We start from the raw sequence: 21,415 nt of genomic DNA on the forward strand, positions 1-21,415 counted from the left end.
GATGAATTAATTTAAAATAATGATTCCTATAGTTTCTATATGAGATTAGGAAACTATCTTGTGTTATAGTCTTTAGCTATAATACAATTAAAATCGAAAATCACTTTTTTTTATATGCTCGACGAACAGCAACAGTCCTTTTGCTCTCTTTATTTTTTTTTTTCAAACAAATTCATCACAAATAACTCTGTATATACCCAATTCAAGACTCTAAATCAATTTGGTAATTAATTTTCGAAGATGAGGTACATGTCACTAGTCGATGAAAAATTTAAAGAAGGGGAATAGGAAACAGAATATATATGTTATATATGTATGAGAGTTTGGTATATTATCAGAAAAACATAAATGGTGGAGTGGTTTAGAGTGTGGTTATGTGGACGGGTGGTTGCGGGTTCGAGCCCAGGTTAGGGTGTTTTCTTTTTGGAAGAAATTGTGAGGTAGTTTCCCATTTTAATAATAATAATAATTATTATTATTATTATTATTATTATTATTATTATTGTTATTATTATTGTCTTAGTATTATTAGTATTTATTATTAATATGATAATGGTTATTAATTATAATATTCAGAAGTATCCTTATTACTTTTATGAGAATAATAAAGTTTAGTATTAGATCATTAAAAATTAAGACTTGCATCGTTTTAAAATTATTGGTATTATTGTTATTATTACTAGTATTATCATTAGTTATCATATATCATTATTATTATTATAATTGTAACTAAGAACGTTGTTAATACTACTACTACTATTATTATTATTATTATTATTATTACATTTATTAACTACTAATAAATGTATTATCATTATTATCATTATGTTAACATATAGACTATGATTAATATTATTATTATTTTGATTAAGTAACGTCATTAAGTATTAACAACATCATTATTAGTATTATTATTAATAACGTTATTATCAGTATTATCAATAGTAATTCATTAGTATTATCAAAAACTAACTTTTAAGTAGATAAATACTTTGTACATAAAATATATCTATTATATATATATATATATATATATATATATATATATATATATATATATATATATATATATATATATATATATATATATATATATATATATATATATATTATAATTGTATCAATATTTTACATAACTATATATATATCAAACCTATAAATATTATCTATATAAATACTTACAAATAACAAACTTTTGATTTTTAAAATAACACTAAACAATTATGTATATGGATATATATAACTACATAAATCTTAATCATTTTGAATATATATACAAGTTAAATATATATTATATAAATTAAAATATAACAAATAAATTTGTTCGATTACAATTATGTGTATTAATAAATATATAAATGATATAGGTTCGTGAATCCGAGGCCAACCTTACCTTTGTCCATTGTCGTTATATATATTTTTACTACAAAATACATTAGGTGAGTTTCATTTGCCCTTTTTACTCTTTACGTTTTTGGGCTGAGAATACATGCAAATGCTTTAGTAACTATTTTACAATATTTATATGCGTGAGTTCATTTGCTCCCTTTTTACTCTTTATATTTTTGGGACTGAGAATACATGCGCTGTTTTTACAACTGCTTTATTAAATGCTTTTGAAATATATTTTGAACTGCGAATACATGAAATGCTTTTATAAATGTTTGATGAGATAGACACAAGCAAAACATTCCTCGAATGAATTATTATGCAGACAGAAGTTCTGCAGATTATTGTTGAATTATGTGGACATGATAATTGCCACCATTAAATTATGTGGACATGATAATTTCCACCGTTGAATTATGTGGACATGATAATTGCCACCAATTGATATGAATGTTATGTATCGAGAGAATGATTTTATACACAGGTTATGTGTATGTTATTTTTGTGCACGAGATATGTGTACGGTTACTAAGATTTATGAAAGATGATTTCGTACACGAGAAAGGTGTACTGTATTTAAAAGATATCGCATGTACATTACAGGTGGGTATAGGATTCGGGCCCATTTGCACCATGCAGCATTTAAATCTTGTGGTCTATCAAAAGTACTGAATTTTATTGTTTACGATAAACCTATGAACTCACCAACCTTTTGGTTGACACTTGAAAGCATGTTTATTCTCAGGTACGAAAGAAATCTTCCGCTGTGCATTGGCTCATTTTAAAGATATTACTTGGAGTCATTCATGACATATTTCAAAAGACGTTGCATTCCAGTCGTTGAGTTCATCAAGATTATTATTAAGTTAATTATAATTAGATATATATTAAAGTGGTATGCATGCCGTCAACTTTCGCTATAATGAAAGATTGTCTTTTCAAAAACGAATGCAATGTTTGTAAAATGTATCATATAGAGGTCAAGTACCTCGTGATGTAACCAAATGTAATGTATTCGTCCGGATGGGTTAGGACAGGGCATGAGAGTTAGTATCAGAGCGGTGGTCTTAGCGAACCAGGTCTTGCATTAGGGTGTCTAACTGATAGTTGTTTAGATGCAGTAGTGAGTCTGGACTTCGACCGTGTCTGCATGTCAAAAGTTTTGCTTATCATTTCTAGTCGAAAATCATCTGCTTTTCATCCTTAGAAAATTACCTGCTCATTATTCTTAGTCTAGACACATTTTACTGCATTGACTGCATGAATAGTGTATAGACAAAATTCATATCTTAGCGTATCTGTTATTGTTACCTTTGTCTGACAGTTTCCGTAGATTCCTCTGTAACTTATGGGATTTTAGTATTATATATGCATATGTAAATTATGTATTGCAGGGTACTAATCTACTTCCTATAATCTATTTCTTATTGAAAAACCTTCATCTGATCGTACGAGATGGATCCCACAACCAGTTCGAGTCCCTCAGATTCTGATAGCTATTCCGATAGCTATTCTGACAACTATTCTGACATGGATGTCCACCTAAGCTCCGGAAGCAGCGTCACCAGAATGAATCAGCCATTCAGCCATCCCCAATTCATCTGATGGGTTTATAGTCTACTTAATCAATGGAGACGCACAGAAGGCGATCCCTTCCACTAACCGAATTCACCTCTTGACAATGAACCTGAAGCGTTTACCGGCAAACCTGTTCGAGACACCATTTTCAGTCTCATTTCTAGGGTAACTCGACAAGATTATATTCTATCCACAATTCTGAACCTTATTCATCCGCTCGTTCCGACCGACAATCATCCTGGAGTAATAAGTCAACGAACTTCGCGCTCGAATAATCAATTCGGAGAATATGGTGCAAAATGTACCAGCTTCAGCAACATCACCGACACCAACAGTACCATCAATAACATCACCAGTACCATCAACAATCCATGCTTCAATATCATCATCTGTACTTTGAGTATGATCTTCGTTCTACGTATCGTTCTACCTCATTTATCTTCGTTCGACATGGCGAATATGTAATCTCTAAAGTTTTAGAGATTATTTATTCTAGTTCCAACCGAAAAGCAAATGAGTTTAATATCATATTAACTCATTAAATCCATGAATACATCTGAAGAAAATATATATGTATATATGTTTTCATAAAGATTGTAATTAAAAAAAAATTCTCTTGTACAAACTGTTAATGGTGAAAATATTTTAACAGGTAGGTAATACCCGAGGAATATTTAAATTTCACATTAATAAGTTACATTGTACGTTCTTCTAATCTGTTTCAACAGTCATATACTATCCTACTTACATCCACCGATATACAAATCCGTTCACCACAGAATAACCATATTCATCCAATTTCATATTTGGATTTTGATTTATCAGAATCCAACAAGTGGCATAATGAAGAAAACATTTAACAAAATAAAATTTGTTAGAAACAAACAAATTAACTATGAGTAATTTTATTAAGAATCCACGCTAACTGTTCCTAGCTAATTATTCCTAGCTAACTGATTACATTTTATTTATCGCAACTTAATTATCTCAATTTACATTCTCTCAATTTTATTTATCGTCTTTCTGTTATTTACTTTACGCACATTATTTATCGTCATTTAATTTTTTGTTATTTATTTTTTTACGCACTTTAAATATCGGGACACGTATACAAGGTTTTGACATATCATATCGACACATCTATATATATTATTTGGAATCACCATAGACACTCTATATGCAGTAATGATCGAGTTCTCTATACAGGGTTGAGGTTGATTCTCAAATAATATATATACCTTGAGTTGTGATCAAGTCTGAGACATGTACACGGGTCATGATATGAATTAATTAATTCGAATATTATATATTAAAGTATGTATGAATTATTGGATTGTTAACTGTGGACTATCGACTGTGGACTGCCAACATTGGACAATTAAAATGAATTAAAATACTGATTATAACATATGAAACTAAACAATTCTTCAAGTTTGCCACTTGATTTCATCTTAAACCTCATTTATATCTTGACGATTATAATCCACGTTCAAACCTTTCATGATTCTTGAAAACACCTCAATCGAGAGGATGAACCAACCGCACTTCATCTACGGGAGGAAAGATTTATGCATATAGTTATACACCTGAAGACACTCAGAACATGAGTAAACGTTTAACACATATCTGTGCTAGCTCCTTTGGCATTATTATTACCCAAAATAACTTTACAATCTCTTCTCAAGATAGCAAATTTTGTCACAGCTCCAGCAAGTCAACTTCGATTTTTCGTTCGAAACAACCTTACTATAACCTTGATATATATGCGTGCTCTTTTATTGTTACCGAGGAACCTTTTATATTCCACCATATTACCAGCAAATGTACCAGCAACCTCGTCGCTCCTTGGTTTAAATCCCTCCGACCAATCACTATATTTATCTATTGAAGTCTCATCATGTACTCATCCACATCTTGTAACGAGAACTGCCAAAACAATTACCGAGAATCAGCAATCAGTACTTTGAAAACTCACAGCATATCTACATCAACAGTTATATGTATGACATTTATCTCTTAGAATTATGATCTCTCATTCTGAAATTCTGAAAAGCACTCAGTCACAAATCAATACTCTGAATGTTGAAAAAGCTGAATGAAGCAGCAGAAACCATAGACAACTGTAAACAACCTTAATCATCGAAAGTTTGATGATAAAGAATAGTATGTTGGAAAAGCTCAGAAAAGTTGAAACTGGAAAACGGATTGAGCTAACCACGAAGGAGACCAAGGACAAATACAAGGACCATACCATATATTCAAAGAATCCAGGTAATTCTGGATCCGATGAAACCTTCAACGAATATCTTGCTCCGTACTCATATTAAAATCTTGCGGAAAATCTTTCTTCATCAACCATCGAACTTAGAAATTCTAAAATATCATCATCAATATCTTCGATATTTCTAAGGATATTTTCATAAATATTCTCGTCCGAAATTATATACCTCTTCGTGCTTCCTGTGTATCATTATATTGGAAACATTCAATAGAAAATTTAGTACCGAAAAGCGGATTATGCGAAACTATGAAGGAAACAGTGGACAAATCACAAAGAATAAGTTTGACTTCAAAGAATCCAAATGATTCAATGTCTGCTGAAGTCTTTAGCAAATATCTTGCTCCTTACTCTAAACCCTTACGGACAATAGTCTCCATCATCCTCTGATCTTAGATATTCAAAGATATTATCGTATCTTTCATTATAAATATCTTCGATATTTCTTAATATATTTTCATAACTAATCTTATCTGAAATCATATATCTTTTTGAGCTATCAGTGTTACATCATATGAGAAACTATTAGTTTCTATATTCTGTAAACTTTCGAGTTTAAAAATACGAATGTTTTGAAGTAGTGTTGGGAATTGATGCATGAGTTAGTATAATATAATGACACTTGATCAACGTGATTATATTACAGTAAGTCATGTTGAGTTTCTAATGAAACGTGATGATGGTTCACAGTAGATCATACCATCATCATGTGTCATGTTACATAACCTTATCATTCTACTTAACTCCCGAACATATCAAGAAAATGTATTCTTGATGGTTCTATCTTCCGTGATATTGATAAATTTGAAAATCAAATCGTGTTATCACGTTCCTTCCTGCCTAGAACATTATAATCATTCGAAACTCTATATCTACAAATTATGGACTATTATTCGCTTGGTGTAGAATCGGGACGAGAAAACAAAAGCATGAAGCTCCGAAAGAGAAAGGGGTATAAATCGCAGCAAATAAAAGAGAGCATTAACTGTGAATGACGATAATTATAGAAGACGAAAGCAGGAACTCTAAAATATAAGAGAAAATATAAAACCCAATAACAACACGGAGGTTACAAACCATGGATATTAATACGAATAGCAATATAAAGACACGGTATAATTAAGAATAGTATCACCCCAAGGTAATAGTAGAGGTAAACAAATTCTTCTGATGGAAGATTGACAAGAAGGATGACAGAGATGATAATTAAGAAAATATCAAGGAGTATAACTGGATGAAGCATTTTTCCCAACCTTTTAGAAGTAAGAATTAAGAATGAAAGTATAGGAATGATGAAAATAAGGGAACAGGAGAAGTTCATTTATAGTGAAGATACCAGACAAAGCAATCGATACAGATCATCGCATTTAATTATAGAGATCTTAATTTTCTTACTCGCCGAAGAATCAAATCTTTTAGATTTCGAAGATTTCCTTTAAATCTCTTGAATTTCGGAATTCAAGCGTGACCATGTCAAAGGTTAAGACGCACCTTATTTTCTAAATTCAACCCTGACTCTGTCAAAAGTTAAGATGAATCTTTACTTTCCTATTTCACTCTTTGGTGATAGCTTCATTCGTACTCTTCGAATAACCGAATTATTTTTATCCATATTACTCAATAATGATAAAACTCAATTTATCAACTCATATTCGTCATGAAAACATTTTTATTGTTAGCCATGACCACCTCACTCAAATTTCGGGACGAAATTTCTTTAACGGGTAGGTACTGTGATGACCCGGGAATTTCCGACCAAATTTAAACTTTAATCTTTATATGTTTCCGACACGATAAGTAAAATCTTTAATGTTGAGTCTCGAAAGTTTTGAAATCTATATTCATATAATTAATTACCCTTTGACTGTGCCCGAGGATTCACGAACCATTGTGTGTAAATAAATATATAAATAAATAAATATAGATATATATATGTAAATATAAAAATATAAATGTATAAATGTATATATTAACCTGAATCATTATAAAACCATTTAAACATTTGATTTAAAAATGTAGAATAGTATGCAAAATAAATAAGATTTTATTAAGTTAATATATATAGATATATAGGATTTCTGTACATAATTATTATATGTACAATGTATATGTATTAAAATGTATAAGAAGTTAATACTCAAAATAAGTATTACATATTAGATATTATATAACTAATAAAATGTAATACCAATATATAAAAATTTAATTGTAAATATAGTTGTTATAATAATATTACTTCCAAAAGTACTATCAATGCTAGTGTTATTCATGGTTATTTTTAGTTGTACGGATTGTTATTAACTATTATTATTATTAGAATTATTAATATTATTATTATTGATATTCCTAAAATTAATAATAAGTATTACTAATATAATTTTTATTAATTAGAACTATTATTATTATTTATATACAACTATTGTTAAGACTGATTATATAAATATTAGATGCAAATATAAATACATATATTTTTTATAGAATGCAGATACATATATAAATATAGATAGATATATAAATATATAGATATAAATAAGATATAATACAAATAAATGAAAAGTGAAGTCCAATAATTCTGTTTCCTATCGTGATCCATCTGCAGTTGATTTATTCCCTTGATTATAAGCTCGTACAAATCAAATATATCATCAAAGGAACCAGCCAAAATCTGTTTAGGGTCAACATCTACTTTCTATTAATTTATTTTATTTCAATTATTTTTTTTTCTGACTTTGATTCTTTCTGTCGATGATGATGGCCATAAATCCACAACAATTTCAACTGTAAACGTTGCCAAAGAGCTTTATATTATCAATTGTCAAAACCAACTCCCTTAACCACTTTAAATTTACTGAATTGAAAATAGAAAATAAGAACAGGTTATGAACTCTGTTCTTGAACTTTTTTTATTCAAACCTCAATTTTGAAATCAATTGCAAAAAGTAATAATGCAGTTCTACTAGGAATCATTCCAGTAAACTATCTGTAAAAGATTTTCTTCCAATTATTCCTATTTAATCTGAATTCTTGAGTCAAAGTTTTCGAATCAAAAAGTCAACAATTATTCATCCATCAAATTCGAGTTGTCTGTGATGAATTAATTTAAAATAATGATTCCTATAGTTTCTATATGAGATTAGGAAACTATCTTGTGTTATAGTCTTTAGCTATAATACAATTAAAATCGAAAATCACTTTTTTTATATGCTCGACGAACAGCAACAGCCCTTTTGCTCTCTTTATTTTTTTTTTCAAACAAATTCATCACAAACAACTCTTTATATACCCAATTCAAGACTCTAAATCAATTTGGTAATTAATTTTCGAAGACGAGGTACATGTCACTGGTCGATGAAAAATTTAAAGAAGAAGGGGAATAGGGAACAGAATATATATGTTATATATGTATGAGAGTTTGGTATATTATCAGAAAAACATAAATGGTGGAGTGGTTTAGAGTGTGGTTATGTGGACGGGTGGTCGCGGGTTCGAGCCCAGCTTAGGGTGTTTTCTTTTTGGAAGAAATTGTGAGGTAGTTTCCCATTTTAATTATTATTATTATTATTATTATTATTATTATTATTATTATTTTTATTATTATTATTATTATTATTATTATTATTATTGTCTTAGTATTATTAGTATTTATTATTAATATGATAATGGTTATTAATTATAATATTTAGAAGTATCCTTATTACTTTTATGAGAATAATAAAGTTTAGTATTAGATCATTAAAAATTAAGACTTGCATCGTTTTAAAATTATTGATATTATTGTTATTATTACTAGTATTATCATTAGTTATCATATATCATTATTATTATTATAATTGTAACTAAGAACGTTGTTAATACTACTATTATTATTATTATTATTATTATTATTATTATTATTATTATTATTATTATTATTATTATTATTATTATTATTATTATTATTATTACATTTATTAACTACTAATAAATGTATTATCATTATTATCATTATGTTAACATAAAGACTATGATTAATATTATTATTATTTTGATTAAGTAACGTCATTAAGTATTAACAACATCATTATTAGTATTATTATTAATAACATAATTATCAGTATTATCAATAGTAATTCATTAGTATTATCAAAAACTAACTTTTAAGTAGATAAATACTTTGTACATAAAATATATCTATTATATATATATTATAATTATATCAATATTTTACATAACTATATATATATCAAACCTATAAATATTATCTATATAAATACTTACAAATAACAAACTTTTGATTTTTAAAATAACACTAAACAATTATGTATATGAATATGGATATATATAACTACATAAATCTTAATCATTTTGAATATATACACAAGTTAAATATATATTATATAAATTAAAATATAACAAATAAATTTGTTCGATTACAATTATGTGTATTAATAAATATACAAATGATATAGGTTCGTGAATCCGAGGCCAACCTTACCTTTGTCCATTGTCGTTATATGTATTTTTACTATAAAATACATTAGGTGAGTTTCATTTGCCCTTTTTACTCTTTACGTTTTTGGGCTGAGAATACATGCAAATGCTTTATTAACTGTTTTACAATATTTATATGCGTGAGTTCATTTGCTCCCTTTTTACTCTTTATATTTTTGGGACTGAGAATACATGCGCTGTTTTTACAACTGCTTTATTAAATGCTTTTGAAATATATTTTGAACTGCGAATACATGAAATGCTTTTATAAATGTTTGACGAGATAGACACAAGCAAAACATTCCTCGAATGAATTATTATGCAAACAGAAGTTCTGCAGATTATTGTTGAATTATGTGGACATGATAATTGCCACCATTAAATTATGTGGACATGATAATTGCCACCATTAAATTATGTGGACATGATAATTGCCACCGTTGAATTATGTGGACATGATAATTGCCACCAATTGATATGAATGTTATGTATCGAGAGAATGATTTTATACACAGGTTATGTGTATGTTATTTTTGTGCACGAGATATGTGTACGGTTACTAAGATTTATGAAAGATGATTTTGTACACGAGAAAGGTGTACTGTATTTAAAATATATCGCATGTACATTACAGGTGGGTATAGGATTCGGGCCCATTTGTACCATGCATCATTTAAATCTTATGGTCTATCAAAAGTACTGAATTTTATTGTTTACGATAAACCTATGAACTCACCAACCTTTTGGTTGACACTTGAAAGCATGTTTATTCTCAGGTACGAAAGAAATCTTCCGCTGTGCATTAGCTCATTTTAAAGATATTACTTGGAGTCATTCATGACATATTTCAAAAGACGTTGCATTCGAGTCGTTGAGTTCATCAAGATTATTATTAAGTTAATTATAATTAGATATATATTAAAGTGGTATGCATGCCGTCAACTTTCGCTGTAATGAAAGATTGTATTTTCAAAAATGAATGCAATGTTTGTAAAATGTATCATATAGAGGTCAAGTACCTCGCGATGTAACCAAATGTAATGTATTCATCCGGATGGGTTAGGACGGGGCATGACAGTAACGAATCTTGTGTGCATGCATTATTCGTTTACACAAACTTTTTCAAAATACCCTTAAAATTTAAGTCATGCCTTCCAATGAGCTTGCAGACACTCCTCGTTATTTTTTTGATCTAGTGAGACTAGGCTGAATTATAGCCACGATGTGGATTTTTCGATCTAGTAAGACTAGCGTGAATTTCTACTGTTTCCAAATTGGACGGCTTAATCGTATTCACGGTGTGACCTGAGTTCGAGGCAAGGATGGGACAAACATGCCAGTAGATAATCTTGGTTTGTTGGACTACATATATCTCTAGTTCCCATAAAGATCTAAGAGTTGTACTTGTAATGCAATTGGTACCCGCTACCTACCAATAGACTCTATAACTGTTAACTGATCAACAGATGTGGCTATGGAATCTCTATGTGGATCTTAGGCTTTCGTAAATTAATTGTTTTTAAAAAAATTATAAAAACTTGGGTAGTTAATTTACTAAAGCGCAATATCAAAAATTCTAAATTGAATCTTATATCTGTTGTAGATGTCAAATAATTAAAACGTAAGCCAAAACACACATCCTTCTTTGTTGGAGAAGGATAAACTCAATGTTCAAACTTCTTAGACTGGCACTGCAACCTGAGGACTGTTCTCAAGCATAAATGGAAGTTGAACAAAATCTGAACCCGTATCCGATCCTCCTGTTTGCGCAGCTCCTGTTGCTCAGCAAAATTCTTATCGGAAGTTGTTCGATGAGTAGGAGAAGTAAGATAAAAGGGTGAAAAAGAATAAGCCGAATACTTTGTGGAAGGAAATGATAAATCATTTTTCAGAAAAATTATTCCACCTTCCAAGAAGAAAATCCCAACAAAAGACGCCGAATGTTTCCATCGTTGAAAGGTTGGCAATTAGAGAAGGAAGTTTTTCTATCTACCAATTTGAGCTGAGAAAAAGCGATGCTAGTAAGACTAGCAAACTCAGGTATATTTCATATATAGTTATATACTTCTTCTAGTGATTCTCGAATCTTTGTTAACTGGTTGTGGCCTTCACACCTATAAAAATATAAAGGGAATGAGAAGAAGTAATAGACTGAAGAGAGACACACTGGATTTGCGAGTGGGCAATGGAAATTAAGCCTCGGTTGAAGCCATTGGTCACTATGAGCTTACTCTTTCAAGTGGTCTTATTGTTTTGTTGGAACAATGTGATTATGCTCCTAGTATTAGGAGCAATATAGTTTGAAAGATGCTAGTTTTGAACTTGCATTTAAGCACTTTGCTTTTTAAGTTTCTAAGGATAATATTTTTTTTATCTTAATGCCTATCCATGTGTTGGTGTTTTTGAAATTTATATACATTGTGTGATTTCAAATGATAAATCCTGTGTATACCTGTATCGCCAAATAATTCAAGCAAGACTTGAATAAAACCTATCTATAACATTGTTGTCTTGGTCATATAAATAAGGCATTTCAAATTTCCATTCTAATGGACTTTTGGAATCAACTGGTCTTGAGTCAATTGATGTATGCATGTCATGTTTATATGGAAAGATGTCAAAAGCTTCTTTCTCCTATTTAGGTGAAAGAGCCAAAGAGCTTTTAGGACTGATACATATTGTTGTATGTGGCCCTTTTAGACCAATGTATAGAAATGGTGAATCTTACTTCGTTACATTAACAGGTGGTTATAATAGATATGGTTATGTTTACTTGCTGAAACATAAACATGAACTTTTTGAAATGTTTGAAGTCTTTCAAAACGAAGTAAAGAGTCAGCTTAGAAAGACCATTAAATCACTTCACTTTGATGGAGAAAGTGAGTTTATGAGTCAAGAGTTTTTGGATCATTGAAGAATTATGGGATTGTCTCACAATTCACTTCATCTTACACACCACAACACAATTGTGTGTCTGAGCAGAGAAATCAAACTTTATTTGATATGGTTTGGTATGATGAGTCTGATTACTCAGCCACTGTGGTTTGGGGATATATATTAGAGTCTACTGCAGGCACACTCACTATGATTCCAACCAAGAAGGTAGAAAAGACACCATATGAGCATTGGCATTTGAAGAGTCCCAAGTTGTCTTATCTAAAAATCTTGGTTGTGAAGTATATGCGAAACATGACACTTTAAACAAAACCCAGAAGTATCAATGTCACTTTTGTGATACCCAAAGAAAAAATGGGTTACTACTTTTACTACCAAGTTGAAAACAACGTGTTTTCTACTCGGTCTGCTGAGTTCTTTTAAAGAGATCTTCTCTTATAAGAATTTAGTGGGAGTAAAGTAGATCTTAAAGAATTCAAGAGACACAAAGTAACATACCTTCTATAAACACTAGCTATCCACACATTAAAGCTGAACACACTGTTGGTGAGCCAGAACGTGTTGCACCTGCACGTCATAGATCTAGTAGAACTCTTCATAGACTTGAGGTATTATCTTCTGATTAATTCAGATGAACCTCATTTAGGAGATTATGATGAACCATCTAGCTATCGTGAAGGGTCATCTCAGATTATGAGAATCTACCAAATTACGAGATACTATAAATGCAAGGATGCAGTCCATGAAAGATAATGAAGTATGAGACTTGATTAATCTTCTACCCAATTGTAAGACATTAGGGTGTAAATGAGTCTTCAAAGAGAAGACTAGCATGGAAGGAAATGTAAATACTTTTAAAGCTCTATTCGTGGCAAAATGGCATATCCTTGAGCAAGTCTCAAAGTCTTATCACACATGATAAGATAAGATGAATGAAATGTATCCCATATGCTTCGGCTATAGGATCCATTATGTATGTCATGATATGTACTAAAATGATGTCTCGTTGTTTTTGAGTTTGACGAGTCGTTATCAACACAATCTAGGTTAAGCACATTGGATTGTGGTTATGAATATTCTTAAGCATTTGTAGAGTACTAAAGATATGTTCTTGGTTTACGGTAGTTTGGAAGAAGAGTTGAAATACTAGTTTTTGAACTGATCGAGATGATTCTCGATCCCACTTAGGCTATGTCTTTGTCATGATGGACAAGATAGTTGATTGGAAGAGCTCAAAGCAGAGCACTGTTGCACAATCTACAACAAAACCAGAATACACTGCTGCTTGAGAAGCTACTCACGAAGCAGTTTGGATTTGGAATTTTTGTTGCCGAACTCGGAAGAGTTCCTAACACTGAATTACCTATGAAAATGTAATGTGATAGTTCGAGTGTTATTATACTTACGAAAGAATCACATGTACATAAAAGGATTTGACACATTCTTCGAAGGATGACTTCATTCGTGAAGTTGTTGAGCGGAATGAAATTAGTATTCTTAAGATTCATACAGATGATATCGTGGCTGACCCGTTCACGAAGCCCATGATGCATAACAAGCATGATGATCATGCTAGCAATATTGGACTTCGTTATGCCACTGATCTTTGTAATTTGGTATTTGGATATTTTGGAACATTAAGCAGTTTTATCTTAATGAATTGAGATACTCGGTATGGTCATTTTCATGTATATCACTGTGTTCTATATTAGCATGTTTAATCCATGAATAATTGTTGATTAGTCAAAATCTCCATAGTCGGTCATGTTATGGGAATAACAAGAATTAAGATTATTATGTATTTTTTGGTTATATTCATTGATGATGAATAGTTAACTTGTTAAGGCCAAAATTCATATGTATTCATTGATGATGAATATTGGAATGACCCAATCATGAGATTTCACTGCATGGATCGTCGTCAATAGTGAATCTCATAACGGTTATGTCTTTGTGTCATTAGACCTGATATGTATATGTTGGTTTTCGATTGTATGACATATTATACTTTGATATGGTTAAACGCTGTCCGGAACAAGGTAGTTATAAAGGCCATCATTGGGTATGGTGTGAAGTACATGACAAATGCATATAATCAAAATGGGATTTATTCCTCTATGTGAGAGTGTGATACCGTTGGGCCCCTCGATGAAAATGAATAGATATTTACACGGCCTTTTCCAAGCTATATTGGTTGATGATCAATTTTAACTTGGTGATCGCATTCATAATCTTCTATATCGAGAAACAAAATTTGTTGACAAATGAGAATGACTAGATCCATGTCTCATGTTACTCGGTATCGGTAATAAAATGACAATGGATACTCAATCATTAAATCATTTTTAATAATAATGATAGTTCGTTTAGCTGAAACAAACACTTGTATATTTTTTGGGGCATTGACGTGTTGCTAGACGCCAATATATGTCTGTATAGTTTTCTAGATGTTATGGCATGCACAAGTGGGAGTTTGTTGGTTTAGTGTGCACGTCATAACACAAATCTATACTACCGCTTATATACATGCATATGGGGTCACACACTTTAGCATTTAGATACCATTATTATATATTGTTGATATTGTTATATAGTTATAACCTATAGTTCGAAAATGATAGTTTAATTAAATATGATTTAATTAAATATAAGATTCTCAATGAGCCGTTAGACAACAAATTATTAAATGGACTTATTATTTTGAATTATAAGATAAATATGATTTAATAATTTTATTACTCCGTATCTTTTTATTAACACCTCCGAAACTTGTAGCCAAAGTAAAACCATTTTCTTTGAAGATTTGGTTTTCTAAATTCTTATTGGTTTTGTCTAATGAATATAATCCCATAATTTTTGTTAGAAGAGGCGCACAACAACAAAAGTAAAAAAGGGGTTTTCTCGTTTTTCTTTGTATTCAGCGGCTGCCAACAAAACGTTTTTAACTTGATTGTCAAAATCACAAGTGTTCCAATTTAATATTCTATACAATCAATTGTTGATTGGTTGTTTAAATATTAATTTGTTGTTGCCTCCAAACAAGCAAAACCAGTAGAGTTGTATTAGCCTTTGAGGTTATAAATCAGTATGTATATATATTGTTTTGTGGGTTATACGGACTAGCATCCGATTGGTGTTGCTCGACGTGCTGTGTGGATCAACCGTAGAGATATTCATACACTTTGAATATATGTTTTAACCTAGACGTGGACAATTGTTTTTGTCGTTCTTGCATCGTTCGCTAAAGGTACATCTAAACTAAACTTTGTGATTTAATTAATTGACAATTATTAGTGATGTAATTGGATCTTGCTAGGAACCGTTAATCGTGTGAAAGTTTATAATAAAATAAATGATGTTTATTTTAATGTTAATAAAAAATGTTTATTAATGAATAAAAATATATTTATTTTTATCATTCCGTTGCGTTTATAAATTTAAAAGTACACACGATTTTCCATCACAAGATATTTTTTTATATATATAAAAAATGAGAGAGGTGACTAAAAGGTAGGAAAAGAGAAGAGCTGGTACGTGGGGAGAAGTTGGAGAGGAATGCATTCTCACTCCCCTAATTTTAGGGGGTAATGGTTCATTATGCAGGGTAATGAAAATTCCTATTACTTATAACCAACCAACTCCAATTATAATGATACCCATTCCTCTTGATCCATTACCCCCAACCAAGCATGTTATTAATATAATATATATAAGAAATAAAAGACAACATGTTAAAGTTAGTTATAAGTTACTATATTGCTAGTTTACAGATTTGAAGATGTGTTACGCTATTTTCTAAATCAAATTATTTTAAATATTTTTCGCCTAGGCGAAAAAAAGTTCTGAATCCACCACTGTACTTTGTACAATCACCCATGATTCCTAATAGTTTATACAACCGAAAGTCACAACTTCTTACTATTTTGTACAACTAAAAGTAAATAGATTGTTAAAGTTTTCAAAGAACTAACTACATGCTCATTGCTCTCTTTATTGATAGTTTTTTATATGAGTTTGCGTAACTTGTAAGACCGCTTCAATGGTTATATGAAAGACGAGCTCAGAGCCACATTAGCATAGTTTCTTACCAATTTATACAACCAAAAGTAAAGAGATGATAAATCCACTTGAATATTTTTTCTTTATTTTCCCGAAAAACATAAATAAATTAATAATAATAATAAATTAATAATTAAAAAAAATAAATTATAAGAGATTGAAAAAGATCTATAAAAATTACAAGTGATTATAACGATTGTATGAGTAGATCTGACGATCTACTTGAACACACAAAATCATCTAAACACACATGAACAACAAGAATAAAACATTGCAATAATATATTACCCACCATTAAGACCACCTATTGAACTAGACTCACAGACACCAATTACATTGAACAAAACATACCGCAAACAACAAATCAATCATTGACAACCATTGAAACATTGAACTTAGCGATACAAGCCAAATGAAAACCAATCCGTGAAGCGCAACAATGGAAATTCCCATTACTACAAAGACCACTGTTCAGAGTGCGTTTGCGAAACGATAACAATTCTACTTATAAATTTATAATTGTGACGTATGTAAATTAACATGGAGTTTAGATATGTAAATTGACTTGCAAAGAAACACAAGATACATAATTAATTTACCAAAGAAAGTGACTACAATTAGATAATGCATTCCTTTTAGCTTTAGCTAATGTTTCTTGAATTAAAATACACAGTAGTTGATCAATAAAATCAGGTACAATTGATCATTCAAACTCCATAACCAACATAAATCATTCTAGGATGAACAGAAGAGAGACAATAGAAGCAACCAAAGCTTTTAAGTCTCCATATGAACTCATTATTGACAGTAGAACTAACCCGAAAGACACCTACATCCGTTGTGAGCTAAAAACTCTATAAACAGGTTCCCACCATAATCTTAAACGTAGTGTCCACAATTTTAACCAGCGTATGCACTACCAGTAGCCATGTTTTATAATGTACTATCACTACAAATTCTTTCGTGTTAGCACTTGTACAAAAATACTGTAATGCAAGTGCATACCCGTAAACCCTTTCTAGATCAACAGCTCAATGAAAAGCATATCTTTAAGAGAAATCGGGTTCGTTTGGCTTAAACAATTTGGGCATCTTTAAGCTTGATGTAGCAGAATTTGCAACAGCTTCTCTATGACTAATCCCTTTTCTAGTGTTTGCAGCAAATCTTGAAGCCAATATAGTAGCTCCCAAATGTTGGGCATTTTGGTCATTTTCGCCATAATCATCATCGTCATCATCTTGGTATAAGCCTTCTTGCCTTGCTAATTCTTCAGCCAGTTTTTTTCTTTTATGCCTTCTCCAAGCAGCTTGTATGAAACATGCTCCCCATGTCCTCCACTGGTGCGAGTAGTACCTGAAAGTATAGATGTTAATTTCTATTCATCTGCATACACATGAGTCGAATTGAGTTATATTTTATATCGATTTAGTCACACGAGTTAACCTAATGGGCTTTACAAAAAAAAATTGTCAAACGGGTTGAACGCTATTCAAAGGGTGGTGATCTATACACCATCAAAAATTAGTCATAATCATGTTTAAGGGGTCATACCTGAAAGCATGTTGTAACTTTTTACTATGAAGTCGTTTAAATTGTTTAGCCACGAATCTTAAGTCTTCTGCTCTCAGTGCAAATGCTTCGACTTCATTTAGAGCTTTAACGGTTCGGGTAGAGGACGGAAGACTAACATTGGGGTCTGGAGTCAAAGCCCAGGTCAACAATTCTTCACCACAGAAGTCACCAGGTTTAAGAGTGATCGAATTAAAGAATCCAGACCGCCCTCCATTAGTTGTAGAGCTCTCAAGTTGACCTCTTATCACGAAAGTCATCTCGTTGACTGGGTCCCCTTCACGAACCAAGTATTGACCTTTTGTGCTCAATGACTGAACCAAGTGTTCACATATCGCGTCTAAGAGCTGATCATCATCCATTTGTGAAAAGAAAGGAACCTACAAAAGATTTACACCAAATACATATAGAGGAACCTATAAAAGATATACACTAAATTGTATCCATACACCACTAAAGGGTTGTTTACTTTTTTTCTGTATTAAGTCATGTTTCTATTTGCCTCTGTAAGAGAAGGGGTATCTAATTCTATTTCTGCTAGTACAGTCCAATTTTCAGATTTAGTGAAAGTGACAAAGAAATACTAATAATTTTACTTGCTGACTTACTGGATTAAGAGCAGAAACAAATCATTAGTTGGTTGCACAGTACAATATTAAAATGAATATTTAGTGGTGTATGGATAATTTCGGTGGTGTACGGATCATCGCCGTTTGAGATAATGATAAACTTACACGACGAACAAGAGCTAAGCAAAGGTGTCTTTGAATTTGACGTCTAAGGTCGAGAGGTAAAGCACGAAGGATATCTTCTTCATCTACACCTCTAGTAGCAAGCCATTTGTATTGAACGAACCTACGGATCTTATCTTGTAAATCGGGTGGCAATTGCCGATGCCTCATCCATTCTTCGGTGTCCCTTCTTTTGACCCTCCACTCTTCGAGTCTTGCTGTTGTAGATTGAAGGTAGGTCTTTCACATACAAACATTCAGAATCATATCAGACAATAACTAATAAACTGAATTCACAATTCTAATGCAGGGAATAGAGTATTTGGGTACCTGCATATTTCCAATGAGCAAACAGAATATAACTAAGCCTCCAAGGCAAACACCACAGCTGAAGAGTGTTTCCCCCATACTAGTACTTGTCTCCAAGTTTTGGCCGTATGAACTGCATATCGTTAAGTGCTTCAAATTGTTAAAACTTAACATTTCAATTGACATTTTGTGCCAAAATATTCGACGAAGTTGTCATTTAATCTCAACTAAACGATACCTTAGACTTTTCAAGCCAAACCAAAAGCAAAAGAAGTATTTTTCAAAGAAGGTTGCAGACGTAACTCCTTCAGTGAAGGCTGGACCATACATTCCGAAAGTAAAATTTATAGGGCTAGATTCGGCACTACAATTACTCAAAACTTGAGTTCTCTCTAACCACTCATCACGACCTGGCTCATCCACGTGGTCACAATCGAAGTACACGCGATTGCAAGGATAAGTTACGTTTTCTTCCTTTCCACATTCTTCTTTCCAACACGAGTATTGCCTCTCAATAGCCAATAGATACCATGTAGCTCCAATAACCTGCACCAACGTTATACAAATATACAAATACCGAGTATTATAAATATATATATTAAAACAGTGGTATCACATCCCACTCTACTAGAGGTGGCAACTTCGACCCATTTACTTGTGATTATTCGAGACTAAATATGAAATCGGTTAAGCCAGCTAAAGTCATTTTTAAAATGCATACATAAAACACACATTATATAAAATTACTTTATGTATAACTATGTGCAACTAACACCATTTACATATACAGTTTTTCAATTATAGTGGTAACGTTTTTCCTTGTTCGGGTTACGGGGGAAGTCGAGTAATCCAACTCCATACTCTACTGTACGCAGCCCAGCAGGATTACTCCCTGGCGTTTCCAACCATTCTTAGCCACCACAAGATTCGAACCTGAGACCTCTTGCAAGGTCCCACCACTAGGCTATCTTGTGATGTTTTTCGATTATAAATGACATACACTATATAGGAACATATTGAAGTGTATTTTTTTTAAAAAAAATAGATGTTTGTGCTTGTTAACTAATTTTGAACAGAACCCGTTATTATCCATAGTACATGATGAAAAGGCTAAAATATAAAGTTTGCTTACATGACTAGCTAGCATATAAAGCATGATATAGTAAGCTGCACCAGCCCAAGCAGTTTTCGCGATTACACCCGTATGTTTAGTAATCCGTTGGTTCAACGGAAAAATAACAAACAGTCGCGGGATATATTGAATGATAATAACGAGCGAAATAGAATGGTTCGCGTGAGCAGCTGTTGGACTTCTAACAGCTGGAATAACAAACCAAATGAAAATCTGCAACCACAAACAATCAAATGATACTCGTAACGATTAATTAATCGAAATCATATGAAACCTAAATCGACCGTAATTATATTAACCTGAGGCAATGGAAGAGCGGCAGCTAAATCAACAGCGAAACCAGACTTTAAATAACGTACAGCGATTTTTTTAGGATCCATAACAAGATCCCCTCTTCCGAAAACTCTAGAATTCGGGGCCACGTAAGCCGTACGAAACTTGATAAAAATATGAATAAACGATATTACGTCAATTAAACACCGCCACACAGTGATGATTGCTGCAAATCCATAATCTGACCGCATACAATACTTTCGTCTCGAGATCTCGGGAACGAGAAAATATAAAGGATCGACAAAAAGAGCATTGAGACAGGTAATTAAAAACATGTGGTTCCATCTTGTAATGAATTGGCCACCCGGGTCGAAAATTTGAGACCACCATGAATCTTTTTGGTTATTAGAGGTGAGTGAATTTGTTGTGGATTTGGAGATTATAGTTGTTGATGGGAGACGAATGTAGTTCATGGTGGTTGTGATCAAACAAACATTTTGTTTGAAAAGTGATGAATTTTGATTGTGAAATATGAGAAAAATAAGGTAAATTAATGGTAAGACATTACCAAGCGCCAACTAACTGAAATTTGAAACTTGTGGTGGAAAAATAATAATTTTTTTTTTTTTTTTTTTCAAATACTGGTTTTTTTCTTCTGCCTTTTATTTACAATATTTCTATAAAAAGTAGGTGTAAATATTATACTTAAAAATAATTACTATATTCCTTGTT

At 31.5% G+C, this 21,415-nt stretch overlaps 1 protein-coding gene across 1 annotated transcript; it reads right to left on the reverse strand.

Annotated features, from left to right (window-relative positions):
- Positions 1 to 17,718: 17,718 nt before the first annotated feature.
- LOC139840454 (probable cyclic nucleotide-gated ion channel 16) lies at positions 17,719 to 21,156 on the reverse strand. The gene is made up of 7 exons (XM_071830720.1): positions 20,710 to 21,156; positions 20,411 to 20,623; positions 19,517 to 19,824; positions 19,300 to 19,411; positions 18,973 to 19,209; positions 18,221 to 18,618; positions 17,719 to 18,022 (listed from the first exon to the last, which is right to left on the reverse strand). The coding sequence occupies exons 1-7, from the start codon at positions 21,154 to 21,156 to the stop codon at positions 17,719 to 17,721; spliced, it is 2,019 nt and encodes a 672-aa protein (XP_071686821.1).
- Between the last annotated feature and the right edge of the window lie 259 nt (positions 21,157 to 21,415).

Source organism: Rutidosis leptorrhynchoides, chromosome 4 (assembly GCF_046630445.1).
Source record: "Rutidosis leptorrhynchoides isolate AG116_Rl617_1_P2 chromosome 4, CSIRO_AGI_Rlap_v1, whole genome shotgun sequence".
Taxonomy (NCBI): domain Eukaryota; kingdom Viridiplantae; phylum Streptophyta; class Magnoliopsida; order Asterales; family Asteraceae; genus Rutidosis; species Rutidosis leptorrhynchoides.

Excerpts from the sequence above, each read along its gene's own strand:
- LOC139840454 (XM_071830720.1), bottom strand. The coding sequence starts at position 21,156 with ATGAACTACATTCGTCTCCCATCAACAACTATAATCTCCAAATCCACA. Across the intron at positions 20,624-20,709 it reads CCGCTCTTCCATTGCCTCAG|ATTTTCATTTGGTTTGTTAT; the intron begins GTTAATATAATT and ends TTGTGGTTGCAG. Across the intron at positions 19,825-20,410 it reads TTTATATGCTAGCTAGTCAT|GTTATTGGAGCTACATGGTA; the intron begins GTAAGCAAACTT and ends ACGTTGGTGCAG.